Source organism: Prenolepis imparis, unplaced genomic scaffold, assembly GCF_030444845.1.
Source record: "Prenolepis imparis isolate NDT839.2.m4 unplaced genomic scaffold, iyPreImpa1.0 SCAF_4, whole genome shotgun sequence".
Classification (NCBI taxonomy): Eukaryota; Metazoa; Arthropoda; class Insecta; order Hymenoptera; family Formicidae; genus Prenolepis; species Prenolepis imparis.
In genome coordinates, this window is record NW_028141162.1 from 2409540 (window position 1) to 2424660 (window position 15121).

At 25.8% G+C, this 15121-nt stretch overlaps 1 protein-coding gene and 1 long non-coding RNA gene across 8 annotated transcripts; both read left to right on the forward strand.

Annotated features, from left to right (window-relative positions):
• The first annotated feature begins 30 nt into the window (after positions 1–30).
• On the forward strand, positions 31–4652 carry Cysrs (cysteine--tRNA ligase, cytoplasmic). 5 transcript variants are annotated; one of them, XM_083036861.1, is made up of 10 exons: positions 31–176; positions 1085–1265; positions 1456–1798; positions 1877–2017; positions 2120–2330; positions 2398–2873; positions 2971–3115; positions 3198–3406; positions 3503–3877; positions 3981–4652. In XM_083036861.1, exons 2-10 carry the CDS (start codon positions 1087–1089, stop codon positions 4110–4112), a joined length of 2211 nt encoding a protein of 736 aa, XP_082892987.1. In that variant the 5' UTR covers positions 31–176; positions 1085–1086; the 3' UTR covers positions 4113–4652. The 5 variants fall into 5 exon arrangements, with proteins under 5 accessions (XP_082892987.1, XP_082892991.1, XP_082892990.1 ...); XM_083036865.1 differs by lacking the exon at positions 31–176 and adding an exon at positions 345–362; XM_083036864.1 differs by lacking the exon at positions 31–176 and adding an exon at positions 388–405.
• Positions 4653–5792: 1140 nt separating this feature from the next.
• Positions 5793–9984, forward strand: LOC145934702 (uncharacterized). 3 transcript variants are annotated; one of them, XR_014425093.1, is made up of 7 exons: positions 5793–6129; positions 6238–6296; positions 7066–7143; positions 7449–7538; positions 7720–7766; positions 8519–8858; positions 9651–9984. It is a non-coding gene; the product is annotated as an uncharacterized LOC145934702 (long non-coding RNA). The 3 variants fall into 3 exon arrangements; XR_014425092.1 differs by having other exon boundaries at positions 8541–8858; XR_014425091.1 differs by lacking the exons at positions 8519–8858; positions 9651–9984 and having other exon boundaries at positions 7720–8003.
• Positions 9985–15121: the final 5137 nt, after the last annotated feature.

Below are 15121 nucleotides of genomic sequence, written 5' to 3' on the forward strand. Positions count from 1 at the left end.
TTGGACTAATCGAGCGCTAGTAAATTCATTCGATGTGAAATCTTGAAAAATTCATGGAGTTTCCTATCTAGCTAACATGTATAACCAAAGGGGTAACGGCATGTGATCATCTTGTACTTGATAACGTCATCCACGCAGATCTGAATCGAGGTGTCAAACACGTGTATTAAATTTGCGTAAGTTTTTCTAAATTTATTTTAGACAAATTATACTTGAAGGTAAATTAATTGTAAATTAATTGTAAATTAATTAGTAATGGATTAATATTTCACGTTCTTTAAAAAAAAGTGTTGATTTTTCGTTTAAGTACTTGGAAGAAATATGACTTGGGCTCTCAAATTTTTCAGAATAATATTAATTAAGTTAGTCTAAACCCCGCACTAATCATATGGAAAATCTATCCCGGTAAAATCAATTTTTTCATATGTTGTAGCTTATGACTTACTGAACCAAAGATGTAATGGGCACAAAGCTCAATAATGGACAGTTATCGAGTTATAACCAGTCAAACGTGAAAAATTCGGGCTGCCGAATAGTCAAATCTCGGAAAGTATTGATTTTTTGGAAAAATATTTGAAACAAAAATAGTAGGGTTTTACAAAATCTGTTAGCTGGTGACATTTTTGAATGACCTTGAAAAGCTCCGTGAACAAAAATCTTCCACAAAAATGCCTATTTTTTATTATATTCGTGTAGCTAAATTCGAGACGTTTTCAAAATATTTTTGAATTATTGATGAACCTTTTTTCGACTAAAACTTACTGAGAATTAATATACGCGATTTACCATCTCTGGTTATGAGCGTAGAATTATGTGTAGAGCGCTCTATACTATTCGGCAGCCTGAATTTTTCATGTTTGACTGGTTATAACTCGATAACTGTCCATTATTGAGCTTTGTGCCCATTACATCTTTTGTTCAGTAAGTCATAAGCTACAACATATGAAAAAACCAATTGATTTTACCGGGATAGATTTTCTATATGATTAGTGCGGGGTTCTTTATATGTGTCATGAGAAATTGTAAGAGAAAAATTGTATTTTTGATTAAACAAGTGATATATTTTATTTGTTCCACAAATTAGAAATGGCAAAGAGATCACAACCAGCTTGGCATCTGCCAGACAGAAAAGATGCTACTGTGCTACGGTTATACAACAGTTTGACCAGAGAAAAGGAAGTATTCGTCCCACAGTTTGGGAATCGTATTCTGTGGTATAGTTGCGGACCTACTGTTTACGATGCGTCACATATGGGCCATGCAAGGTATTAAAAATATTTTCATAAATATAATTTCTTCATCTGTTGTGCTCTAGTACAATATCATAATAAATTTTGTACAATATCATCTTGACTTATTTTTTTACTATTATAAATGTATTAATTTAAGTATATTATGTATATTTTTTTTGGATATGTGAGGAAGATCTATATGCAAATGTTTCCTTTGTTGCAGATCATATATATCTTTTGACATTTTACGTCGTGTATTGTCAGACTATTTTGGCTATGATGTTTTATATGTGATGAATATTACTGATATAGATGATAAAATTATAAAAAGGGCAAGGCAAAATTACTTGTATGAGAAATATGTAGAGGAAAATTATAGTCTTAATAGTATATTGGATGATACGAGAGAAGTAATATCTACTTTTGAAAATACTGTAAAAACAGCAACTGATCCTGATAAAAAGTGCATGATGGAGAAGATGCTATGTAAAATAACAAAAGCTATCGAAAATCTGGAAAAAGCAGTTGTAGAAAAGAACGAGAAAGAAATTGCAGAATTGCAAAAAGTATTGTTTAATGCAAAGAATCTTATTTTTATTAATATAAATGAGTAAAATATTAATGCAGTATTTATGTATATATAGGAACTGTTGAAAGAAGCTAAAGATCCTTTAGCTGACTGGTTAGATAAAGTAAAAGGCAGTACTGTTACAGAGCATTCAATATTTAATAACTTATCTAAACATTGGGAGTCAGAATTTCATAAAGATATGGATGCTTTAAATGTAAGAGATTTCAATACAATATTAAAACAAATAATATATATATTTTTTTCAAGACAAGTTAATTTTTATAACTATCAATATTATTTTGCACAAATTGTTTAGGTATTAAGACCGAATGTACTGACAAGAGTTAGTGAATATATCCCTGAGATAATAGCATTTGTACAAAAAATAATAGATAATGGACTTGCTTATGAAAGTAATGGATCAGTGTACTTTGACGTAGGCAAGTTTGATAAACAGGAAAAGCATTCTTATGCTAAACTTGTACCAGAAGCATATGGCGATACCTCAAGTTTACAAGAAGGAGAAGGTAAATTTAAATAACTATTTTTTATATCTTGATTTTTTCTAGATTTAATTTTTAAAATTTATTTAAGGTGATTTGAGCGTCACGGAAGATAAACTCTCTGAAAAGAGATCAGTGACAGACTTTGCACTTTGGAAAAGCTCAAAAGCAGGTGAACTGTGGTGGGACAGTCCTTGGGGTAAAGGACGACCTGGATGGCATATCGAATGCTCGGTCATGGCTTCTGCGATTTGTGGAGAGAGCTTAGATATTCATACAGGCGGTGTAGATCTTAAATTTCCTCATCACGATAACGAACTCGCACAAGCGGAAGCGTATTTTGATAATTCACACTGGGTCAGATATTTTCTGCACTCTGGTCACTTGACTATAGCTGGCTGCAAAATGTCAAAATCATTAAAGAATTTCGTAACTATACAAGACGCTTTAAAGAAGCATTCAGCGAGACAACTCAGACTTGCATTTCTTCTGCATTCGTGGAAGGATACTTTAGATTACAGCGATAATACTATGAATATGGCCGTGCAATATGAAAAATTCCTTAATGTGAGTATTTTTATTATGTTTTTATCGTATAAACATAATGCATATTTCAAGTTTCTATAATATTTATATATGTATACAATAAAATCAATGCTTGCAGGAATTCTTTTTGAATGTAAAATGTAAAATTAGAAGTTTGGGGACGACAACTACTATTGATAGTTTTACTAAATGGTCTAATTCCGAAATAGAATTCAATAAAAAGTTTCATCTTGCTAAGCATTCTGTACATAAAGCATTATGCGGTAAATGTTTTCAATGATTATATTATATACTTAATTGATTGATAGTTCTAGACATATTGCTAAAGAGATGTATTTATTGCAGACAATGTCGATACAAGAACTGCTCTCGATGTAATACGAGAACTTGTGGCAAATTGCAACGTGTACATGAGTCAAAATAAAAATCCAAATACGCTTCTCCTTCGGGATATTGGCATATATATTACAAAATTGTTTATCATTTTTGGGGCTATTTCTTCTTCGTATGATTCGATCGGATTTCCAGTTGATGATGAGACAGTTGGTACAAATGTAAGATAAATATGTGTGATAGATATATTTCTTTTATTCTCAAAAAATTTTATGTATGAATTTATATATATATATATATAAATCTTCTGCGATTAGGTTGAAGAGACCGTTATGCCATATCTAGAAATTTTGGCTAATTTTCGGCAGAACGTTCGTGATTGCGCGAAAACTTTGAAAGCAAACGATATTCTGCAAGAGTGCGATATACTGCGCGACGATATCTTACCAAACGTTGGAGTGCGGTTGGAAGACAGCAATGAAGAGATTTGTAAAGTAAAATTAGTTAACAGAGAAGAGTTGTTGAAGGAGAAAGAAATCAAGAAGAAGTTGGAACTTGAAAAGAACTTAGAGAAAGAAAAGAAAAAAGCAGAGGCTGCTGCTGCTGCAGCAATGAAGGAAGCACAGAAAAAAATATTACCGACTGATATGTTTAGATTGGAGAAAGATAAATATTCTCAGTTTGATGATAAGGTAAGAGAATCTTATTTATCGTAATAGTGCTTAGATTTATATTATCTTGATGCTCGCGTATATTCCGATATTTTATATAATTTATATATATTTTTATATATAGGGATTGCCAACGCACGATGTTAAAGGTAAAGAACTCAGCAAAGGTTTGCTCAAGAAGTTGCAAAAGCTACAACAAGCACAGCAAAAACGATATAACGAATACTTAGCTTCAATGCAGAATGGTTGCTTGTAAGATAATTTTATATGCGAGAATCTGTCGATTTATCTATGACTTTATATCGTATGCAAGATATCTACTTTATGTCTCGACAACCGAATCATCACTTTGCTATTATGAAGATAATAATTATTACTTTGCATTATCTAAATTATTTACAAGTTTATATGATTTATTCAAATGTAATTTTTTAAATGTGCATGTATGTATGTGCGTTTGTGTGTGTTTGAATATTTGATATTTGATATTAATTAAAATGATATAAAACTTCTTGAAGCTTTGTTCTAAAAGCTTTAATTAATAAGTTAGAGTTAAGCGTGATTTGCTATCAGTATCTCTTTTTTACGCTCAAGTATTTTCAATTACTAAATTACTTTCAAATCTTATTTTTTTTAGTAATCTATTTATTTGTTTGTTTGTAGTATTTATACTAAATAATTACCGCGCAAAAAAATATAGAAAATTTCATACAATATTATTGTAAGTTATTATTACAAAATAAGTTAACTTTATTTAAGGAATTATATACTTTCAACACATGCACTGTAATAAATATAAATATGTATGGGACTTTATATATATTAATAAATATAAATAATATACTTCTCACACAATTATACCTGATTTTAAGTTTATCTTAAATATCAATATATAATTATCTTTACAAAAAACTCGTATTTTCGCATAAAAAATTATGATACTGGCTAAATTTCAACAATTCTGCTATCTCTATAACAGTTCTCGTGCAGTGGCAATCATGTACAATGCTCTTCCATAAAGTTTATGTTATAAAAATAAATGGAAAATTTTTTTAACATTTAATTTTTATAAATATTGCAACAAAATATTAATCAAATTTAATTAATTGAATGATAAATACGATATTAAGTATAAGTACAATCTGTTTAATTGCTAACGAGCATGATACATTATGTTATTTTATTACGCGATGTTAAATTTGAATAAGCGATATTCATAATTGCAAGAAATATTGATGGACGATTATTGGAATATTACTTAATACATGCAATCGCGATTAATCTTTAATCAGTCTTTCGAAATTTGAAATTAATATGTATGTATGTCAGATTCCGTACACACACGTATAAATGACACACTTGAAATTACAATCGCAGTGATTACGAAATCGAAATATTGAATCGTATATAATATAAATTTAAATACACAGTAATAATTTCGACGATGGTTCAAGTACAAAAGTTACAGCCTATAATGGTTTTTGAATTTGGCGCGCGGCGCGCTGAGTGTTGACTTACGTAGTTATTACGTCACGTCCTTCGTCCCTCGCGTAATCGCGCTAGTCGCGGTATCGCGCTCAATCGGCTCCGCATTTTTCACGCGTTTTTCCCGTTAAGAATGAATTCCGCGTACAAACGAATGTCGGGAGTATTGAAACGTGCCACGGGCAATTAGCAGGAAGTATTAATTAACTCGTGCGATCGCGGTTAATCAACCTACGACAGTCTGCAACCGCCGGGCTACGCCGATTTGCCGCTTTTTCTCCGAATCGATCGATCTCATTGAACATTCTGTTTATTAAGAGGTATGTATCATTTGGCGTCATTTATTTGTACGAATCGCATCGCGTTCAAGCTTTTGTGCTTTGGGAAAACTATATTTTGGGTGTGAGATATTTACTTAATACATAATTTATCGTTTTCAGATGATTGTGTCGCGCGCGAACCGCGCGAAGTTCGCGCCGCATAAAGTGTTGCATTACGTCACGATGTACTACGTCACAGCGTACTACTTCACTACATATCGCGAATATCGAAAGTGGCGGATGGTTATATATCGTCGTTATTTATCCGTTGTTATTTATGCAATCCGGTGCGTAGTGCGTGCAATCGGTGTCGAGAATGCCGTACAAAGTAACGGGTGATCGTTCTATCGTATTATTTAATGGGGGAAATCGAAATCTGTAATGCCTGGTCGATGGAAATGCATCTCGGCGAACGATTTCCGAAACGACGCAACAATCAACGAGAATATGGCAGCGTTTCAACGACTGGTGAGCAAATTGACTTTATTTACCTGATTATATCATTGTCATTTACCTGAAATATATAGCTAGCATATGAAAATCGCTCATATAATAATAATATAATATTATTTATAGGAACGACTTTCCGAAGCGACGCAACAATCAACGAAAATATAACCGCGTTTCAACGACCGGTGAGTAAATTGATTTTATTTAACTAATTATACCTATCATCGAATTTATATCATTTATTTGAAATATATATTAGCCAGCACATAAAAACCGCTAATATAATAATAACATAATATTGTTTAGGATATAAATTGATTTTTGAGATTAGCTCAGAAATAAATTTACATTATACATATATTTAAATTTATAATATTTTCGATAAGCACTCGCATTAAAAATTTCATAAATATCTTAAAGTTATTCTTTTTTTTTTTTTTTTTTTCAAAAAACGCAATAATATAACATTGGTTAAAAAAATCTATTTTTTAAATTAGCTCAGAAAGAAATTTAAATTATACATTATATATATTTTCAATAAGCATTCGTATTAACAATCTCATGAATATTTTAATGACTTCTAAAAAGTCTCTAATGAAAACGATTCTATGGAATTTAAATAACTGAGATCTAAGATTATTTCAATCATCTTAATTACTTATTTGAAAGACATTGAATGCATTTTTATTAAGAATTTGACTCTTGCTTCATTATGTAATAATTTCATTTTTACGATATTGGTCCCATCTGAATATTTATATAATTTAATTAAATTAGATGTGTGATAAGGTTAATCATTTTAATTACTTATTTGAATAACATTGAATGCATTTTCATTCAGAATTTGACTCTTGCTTCATTATGTAATAAAATCATATTTACGATATTGGTCCCATCTGAATATTTATATATTTTGTGTGCTGCTACAATTTGAATTTTATTTATATGTTACAGATCAACATAACTGACTGTCTTGATAATCTGAGAGGAGGAGGTCTGGGAGACATTGGGCACCAGTCGAACAATCATGGAGTGAGTATTTATTGACTTTATTTAGTTCAATTACTAAATAAAAATTTATAAAATAAAATAAAATAAAATAATAAAATTATTATAAATCAAATAAAAAATAATTATAAATTAAATAAAAATTTAATAATTGTAAATTAAATAAAAATTATAAATTAAATAAAAATTTATAAAATTATTCAATTATATTTCTACTTGCTCTCTATTGTAGGCATGGAAAATAAAATCCAATGCGTACAATAATAATTTTCTAAAATATTAATTATTTTTGGCGCTACTACAATTTTAATTTTAATTGTATGTTACAGATCAACGTAACTGACGACTGATGATCTTGACAATCTGAAAGGAGGAGGAGGTCTGGGAGAGACGTCGGGCACCAGCGGAGCAACTATTGTGTAAGTATTTATTATTAATTCAATTATTATTAAATAAAAATTTATAAAATTTTTTAATTATATTGCTGTTTATTATTTGTATGCATCGAATATAAAATTTAATGCATACAAAATAATAATTTTTTTAAGTATTAATTATTTTGAGCAGTTCTATAATTTGAATTTTATTTATATGTTACAGATCAACGTAGCTTCAATGCAGTTAACTCCGCTATTGTGCATCGACCGGTGAGTGAAAAATTATTTTATTACAAAAGGTAACGGTTTTGTAGAGATTAGATTGTGTGGAAATGTGTAGATCTAGATTGTAGCTTGTGTATAGACTGTAGATTTTGTAGATAGTTCCGTTACCTTAAAATGAATGGGTTATTAAAGATTAAAAGTATAATAAAGATTATGAATACAGTTTAAGAATTACAGTTTAAGAAAAGGAAAAGAAACATTTTATATAGTAATACATAATATATTCAATCTAATTTATTTTAAAAGAACATACTAACAATTATATTAATTGTATGTGTGATTATAAATTTTAAATGATTAAATAATTATAATTACTTATTATTATAATGTACAGATTTTATATTATATATTTTGTAATCCATTCATTTATGTTGATTGATCATTTGAGTTTACATTAGTTAAAATAAAGTTATATTTTAAAATATATAACATATCAGATATTTTGCGGATATTTTGAGAATATATAATAATTTTGGACTAAAAGAAAAAGTAATAGTGATATAAAATTTGCAGAAAAATTCATGATAATATCTTAAAATTTTTAGTACGAATTATGTTATTTTATTTTATTTTTTTTTACTTTTGTGATTCATCGATTGCGCTATCGTGTAATTCGGAAATAAACTGCAAACCGCGAATATATTAAAATTGATTATCGAATTTTCGCGGATTCATAACAAAGAACGTACAAAATTCCTTTTATATATAATATTAATTTATTATAATTTTCATTAAAGGGGGGTGTTATCGATATTATAGAATAGTAATTATTAAGAAATGACAGTTATTACTAATGAAGCACATACGGTGTGCTTGACATCGCCATAAAATTGAGCGATATGATCGGCAACACGACGGTCTAACAATAAGACACAATCGGACGGTAGTGTCGCGCGTTCAAGTGCGGGAGTGTCGTTCAAAGTATCGCGCGTTTAAGTGCGGGAGTGTCGTTCAAAGTAACGCGCGTTATCATCAATCAGCAGACTTTGACTTGAATTATTGGACAATCCTGATCAATCTGACCTGAGAGGAGGAGCAGGACTAGGAGGCATCAGGCACCGGCGGAGCAACTTTGTGGTGAGTGTTTATTATTTATATAATATTTATATAATATGATGTATATGTATAATATTTGACTTGTTATAAATCACGTATTTTTTTGCGCATAGATATTATATAATTCTATTTATATATTGAATAATTTAAATAAAGGAAAATTAGAGAGAAATAACTCTATATGTATAAATATTATAATAAATTCTAAGTAATTGTTATTCGCCAGTGAGAATTTAAGAAAATAACAGGTAGACAATTATTTCGACCAAAAACTGGCATCAGTATCTTTATTAATTAAATTAAAACACTACGTTTCGACTATAAATTTTAGTCCTTTTCAAGTGTTGTTAATATAAATCGAATAAAAATCAAGAGAACGAGTACAATACATGTCATTATGACATTCTGTCAATTACTGTCTCTCAACAGTAATTGACAGAATGTCATAATGACATGTATTGTACTCGTTCTCTTGATTTTTATTCGATTTATATTAACAACACTTGAAAAGGACTAAAATTTATAGTCGAAACGTAGTGTTTTAATTTAATTAATAAAGATACTGATGCCAGTTTTTGGTCGAAATAATTGTCTACCTGTTATTTTCTTAAATATTATAAGTTTTTTATATTAAAAAAAATAATCTTTACAAAATTTATAAAATTATTCAATTATATATACCTATCTACTGATTATTGTACGCGTCGAATATAAAATTTAATGTGTAAAATACTAATTAGATATTAAAATACTTATTAAGATAATAATTATTTAAAACGCTGTTATAATTTATATTCTATTTGTATGTTACAGATCAACGTAGCTTCGATGCAGTTATCTCCTCTGCTGTTGAACATCGATTGGTAAGTGATAAACTATTATTTTATTACGAGGTAACGGTTTCATAAATATTTGATTGTAGAGATGTAGATTGTAGACTGTAGATTGTAGATAGTTACTATCCGTTACCTCAAAATGAATAAACACACAATTAATTAGGATGAATATTTCAATTTAAAAAAAAAAAGATAATTTATATAGTCTTTTTTAAATATTTTCTATTATCGAAGTGAGAATTATTTTATTCATGTTTTCTCATATATTTAAATGCGCTCTTTCTTTCTTCATCTTTTTTAACAAGTTTTAATTATTAGGTGCAATGATTAATTTTTTTGATTGTTTAATGTCGCGATTTAATTATCATAACTTCAAGTTATGACACGTCTTTTTTTAAACATCGGAAAAAAACAAGTGCGCGCTACGCGCATTCTTCGATTTTATATACTAGTTACTAGAACAACACAATCGCACGCTACGCGCGCGCCATTCTTCGATTTTTTGTTAAAAAGAATATTTAAAAAAAAATAAAATAAAGTTTGTATAAACTTGATTAATATTTTTTCACAGAAATCAGCTGGTTAAAGCATTAATTTGATAATTAAATTTTAAAATAATAATATGGTAAAAATAGTAATATATTTAATAGTAATATAATTAAAATAGTATTATGTTGTAAATAATATGTTATAATACCTTCTTCTTGATTAATATTTTTTGATAGAAATCAGCTGATAACTGTCAAAAATATTATAACATATTATTTAAAACATATTATTTAAAAAATTAATAAGCAAATTAACACTTTAATCAGCTGATTTCTGTCAAAAAATATTAATTAAGCGAAAATTTGTTAATTAAATTTTAAAATAATAATATGTTATAAAAATTAAAATAATAATATGTATTAAATAATATAATATAATATTTAAAATTCGATTGTTATTTTTGAAAACTATCAGCTGATTTCTGTCAAAAAATATTAATCGCAGCTAAGGCATTATAACATATTATTTACAACATATATTACTATTTTAATTTTTATAACCTATTATTATTTTAAATTTTAATTAGCAAATTAACGATTTATATAAATTTTAAACTAATAATATGTTATAAAAATTAAAATAATAATATATGTTTTAAATAATGTCATAATTCTTTTTGACAGTTATCAGCTGATTTCTGTCATAAAATATTCGAGTTTAAAATATTATAACATATTATTTACATCATATTATCACATTTTTATGAAATTAATTTTATCTGATATAAATATTTAAAAAAAAAATTTTGTACATTTTTTTTATAACGATAATTTTTTCACATTAAATTCAACAATAATATTCAAAGAAATTATAATAAATTTTTTTCGATGTAACACAAAGTAAAATAGATTAATGTATACTTAATGATAACAATATATATAATTATTATATTATATTTGTATAACTATATATAAAACTAAAAATTATGAATTAAAATTATTCAAATATATATATAATCGCATTTTTAAGAGCAGATGTTAAGATCATTTTAATTACTTATTTGAAAAACATTGAATGCATTTTCATTTTGAATTTGACTCGTGCTTTATTATGTGATAAATTTATTTTTACGATATTGGTTCCATTTATATAATTATATAATTTAAATAACTGAGATATAAGATCATTTCAATTATTTTAATTACTAATTTGAAAGACATTGAATGCATTTTCATTAAGAATTTGACTTTTCCTTTATTATGTAATAATTTCATTTTTACGATATTGGTCCCATTCAAATATTTATATAATTTAATTAAATTAGATGTTTGATAAATTTAATTATTTTAATTATATATTTGAAAGACATTGAATGCATTTTCATTAAGAATTTGACTCTTGCTTTATTATGTAATAAATTTATACTTACGATATTGGTTCTATTTAAATATTTATATAATTTAAATAACTGAGATCTAAGATTATTTCAATCATCTTAATTACTTATTTGAAAGACACTGAATGCATTTTTATTAAGAATTTGACTATTGCTTCATTATGTAATAATTGCATTTTTACGATATTGGTTCCATTTATATATTTATACAATTTAAATAACTGAGATTTAAGATTCTTTCAATCATTTTAATTACTTATTTGAAAGACGTTGAATGCATTTTCATTAAGAATTTGACTCTTGCTTCATTATGTAATAATTTCATTTTTACGATATTGGTTCCATCTGAATATTTATATAATTTAATTTAATTAGATGTTTGATAAATTTAATCATTTTAATTATATATTTGAAAGACATTGAATCCATTTTCATTAAGAATTTGACTCTTGCTTCATTATGTAATAAATTCATTTTTACGATATTGGTTCCATTTATATATTTATACAATTTAAATAACTCAGATCTAAGATTATTTCAATCATTTTAATTACTTATTGGAAACACATGGAATGCATTTTCATTAAGAATTTCACTCTTCCTTCATTATGTAATAATTTCATTTTTACGATATTGGTCCCATCTGAATATTTATATAATTTAATTAAATTAGATGTTTGATAAATTTAATCATTTTAATTATATATTTGAAAGACATTGAATGCATTTTCATTTAGAATTTGACTCGTGCTTTATTATGTAATAAATTTATTTTTACGATATTGGTTCTATTTAAATATTTATATAATTTAAATAACTGAGATCTAAGATTATTTCAATCATTATAATTACTTATTTGAAAGACTTTGAATGTATTTTCATTAAGAATTTGACTCTTGCTTCATTATGTAATAATTTCATTTTTACGATATTGGTTCTATTTAAATATTTATATAATTTAAATAACTGAGATCTAAGATTATTTCAATCATCTTAATTACTTATTTGAAAGACATTGAATGCATTTTCATTGGGAATAAAACTATTGCTTCCTTATGTAATAATTTCATTTTTACGATATTGGTCACTTTTAAATATTTATATAATTAAATTAAATTAGATGTGTGATAAGTCTAATCATTCTAATTACTTATTTGAAATACATTGAATGCATTTTCATTAAGAATTAGGCTATTGCTTCATTATGTAATAATTGCATTTTTACGATATTGGTTCCATTTATATATTTATACAGTTTAAATAACTGAGATTTAAGATTATTTCAATCATTTTAATTACTTATTTGAAAGACATTGAATGCATTTTCATTAAGAATTTGACTCTTGCTTCATTATGTAATAAATTCATTTTTACGATATTGGTTCCATTTATATATTTATACAATTTAAATAACTGAGATCTAAGATTATTTCAATCATTTTAATTACTTATTGGAAATACATGGAATGCATTTTCATTAAGAATTTGACTCTTCCTTCATTATTTAATAATTTCATTTTTACGATATTGGTCCCATTTGAATATTTATATAATTTAATTAAATTAGATGTTTGATAAATTTAATCATTTTAATTATATATTTGAAAGACATTGAATGCATTTTCATTTAGAATTTGACTCTTGCTTCATTATGTAATAATTTCATTTTTACGATATTGGTTCTATTTAAATATTTATATAATTTAAATAACTGAGATCTAAGATTATTTCAATCATCTTAATTACTTATTTGAAAGACATTGAATGCATTTTCATTAAGAATTTGACTCTTACTTCATTATGTAATAATTTCATTTTTACGATATTGGTTCTATTTAAATATTTATATAATTTAAATAACTGAGATCTAAGATTATTTCAATCATCTTAATTACTTATATAAAGACATTGAATGCATTTTCATTGGGAATAAAACTATTGCTTCCTTATGTAATAATTTCATTTTTACGATATTGGTCACTTTTAAATATTTATATAATTAAATTAAATTAGATGTGTGATAAGTCTAATCATTTAAATTATTTATTTGAAAGTCATTCAATGCATTTTCATTAGGAATTAGACTAATGCTTTATTATGTAATAATTGCATTTTTACGGTATTGGTTCCATTTATATATTTATACAATTTAAATAACTGAGATTTAAGATTATTTCAATCATTTTAATTACGTATTTGAAAGACATTGAATGCATTTTCATTACGAATTTGACTCGTGCTTCATTATGTAATAAATTTATTTTTACGATATTGGTTCTATTTAAATATTTATATAATTTAAATAACTGAGATCTAAGATTATTTCAATCATCTTAATTACTTATTTGAAAGACATTGAATGCATTTTCATTAAGAATTTGACTCTTGCTTCTTTATGTAATAATTTCATTTTTACGATATTGGTCCCATCTGAATATTTATATAATTTAATTAAATTAGATGTTTGATAAATTTAATCATTTTAATTATATATTTGAAAGACATTGAATGCATTTTCATTTAGAATTTGACTCTTGCTTCATTATGTAATAATTTCATTTTTACGATATTGGTTCTATTTAAATATTTATATAATTTAAATTACTGAGATCTAAGATTATTTCAATCATCTTAATTACTTATTTGAAAGACATTGAATGCATTTTCATTAAGAATTTGACTCTTACTTCATTATGTAATAATTTCATTTTTACGATATTGGTTCTATTTAAATATTTATATAATTTAAATAACTGAGATCTAAGATTATTTCAATCATCTTAATTACTTATTTAAAGACATTGAATGCATTTTCATTGGGAATAAAACTATTGCTTCCTTATGTAATAATTTCATTTTTACGATATTGGTCACTTTTAAATATTTATATAATTAAATTAAATTAGATGTGTGATAAGTCTAATCATTTAAATTATTTATTTGAAAGTCATTCAATGCATTTTCATTAGGAATTAGACTAATGCTTTATTATGTAATAATTGCATTTTTACGGTATTGGTTCCATTTATATATTTATACAATTTAAATAACTGAGATTTAAGATTATTTCAATCATTTTAATTACGTATTTGAAAGACATTGAATGCATTTTCATTACGAATTTGACTCGTGCTTCATTATGTAATAAATTTATTTTTACGATATTGGTTCTATTTAAATATTTATATAATTTAAATAACTGAGATCTAAGATTATTTCAATCATCTTAATTACTTATTTGAAAGACATTGAATGCATTTTCATTAAGAATTTGACTCTTGCTTCTTTATGTAATAATTTCATTTTTACGATATTGGTCCCATCTGAATATTTATATAATTTAATTAAATTAGATGTTTGATAAATTTAATCATTTTAATTATATATTTGAAAGACATTGAATGCATTTTCATTTAGGATTTGACTCTTCCTTCATTATTTAATAATTTCATTTTTACGATATTGGTCCCATCTGAATATTTATATAATTTAATTAAATTAGATGTTTGATAAATTTAATCATTTTAATTATATATTTGAAAGACATTGAATGCATTTTCATT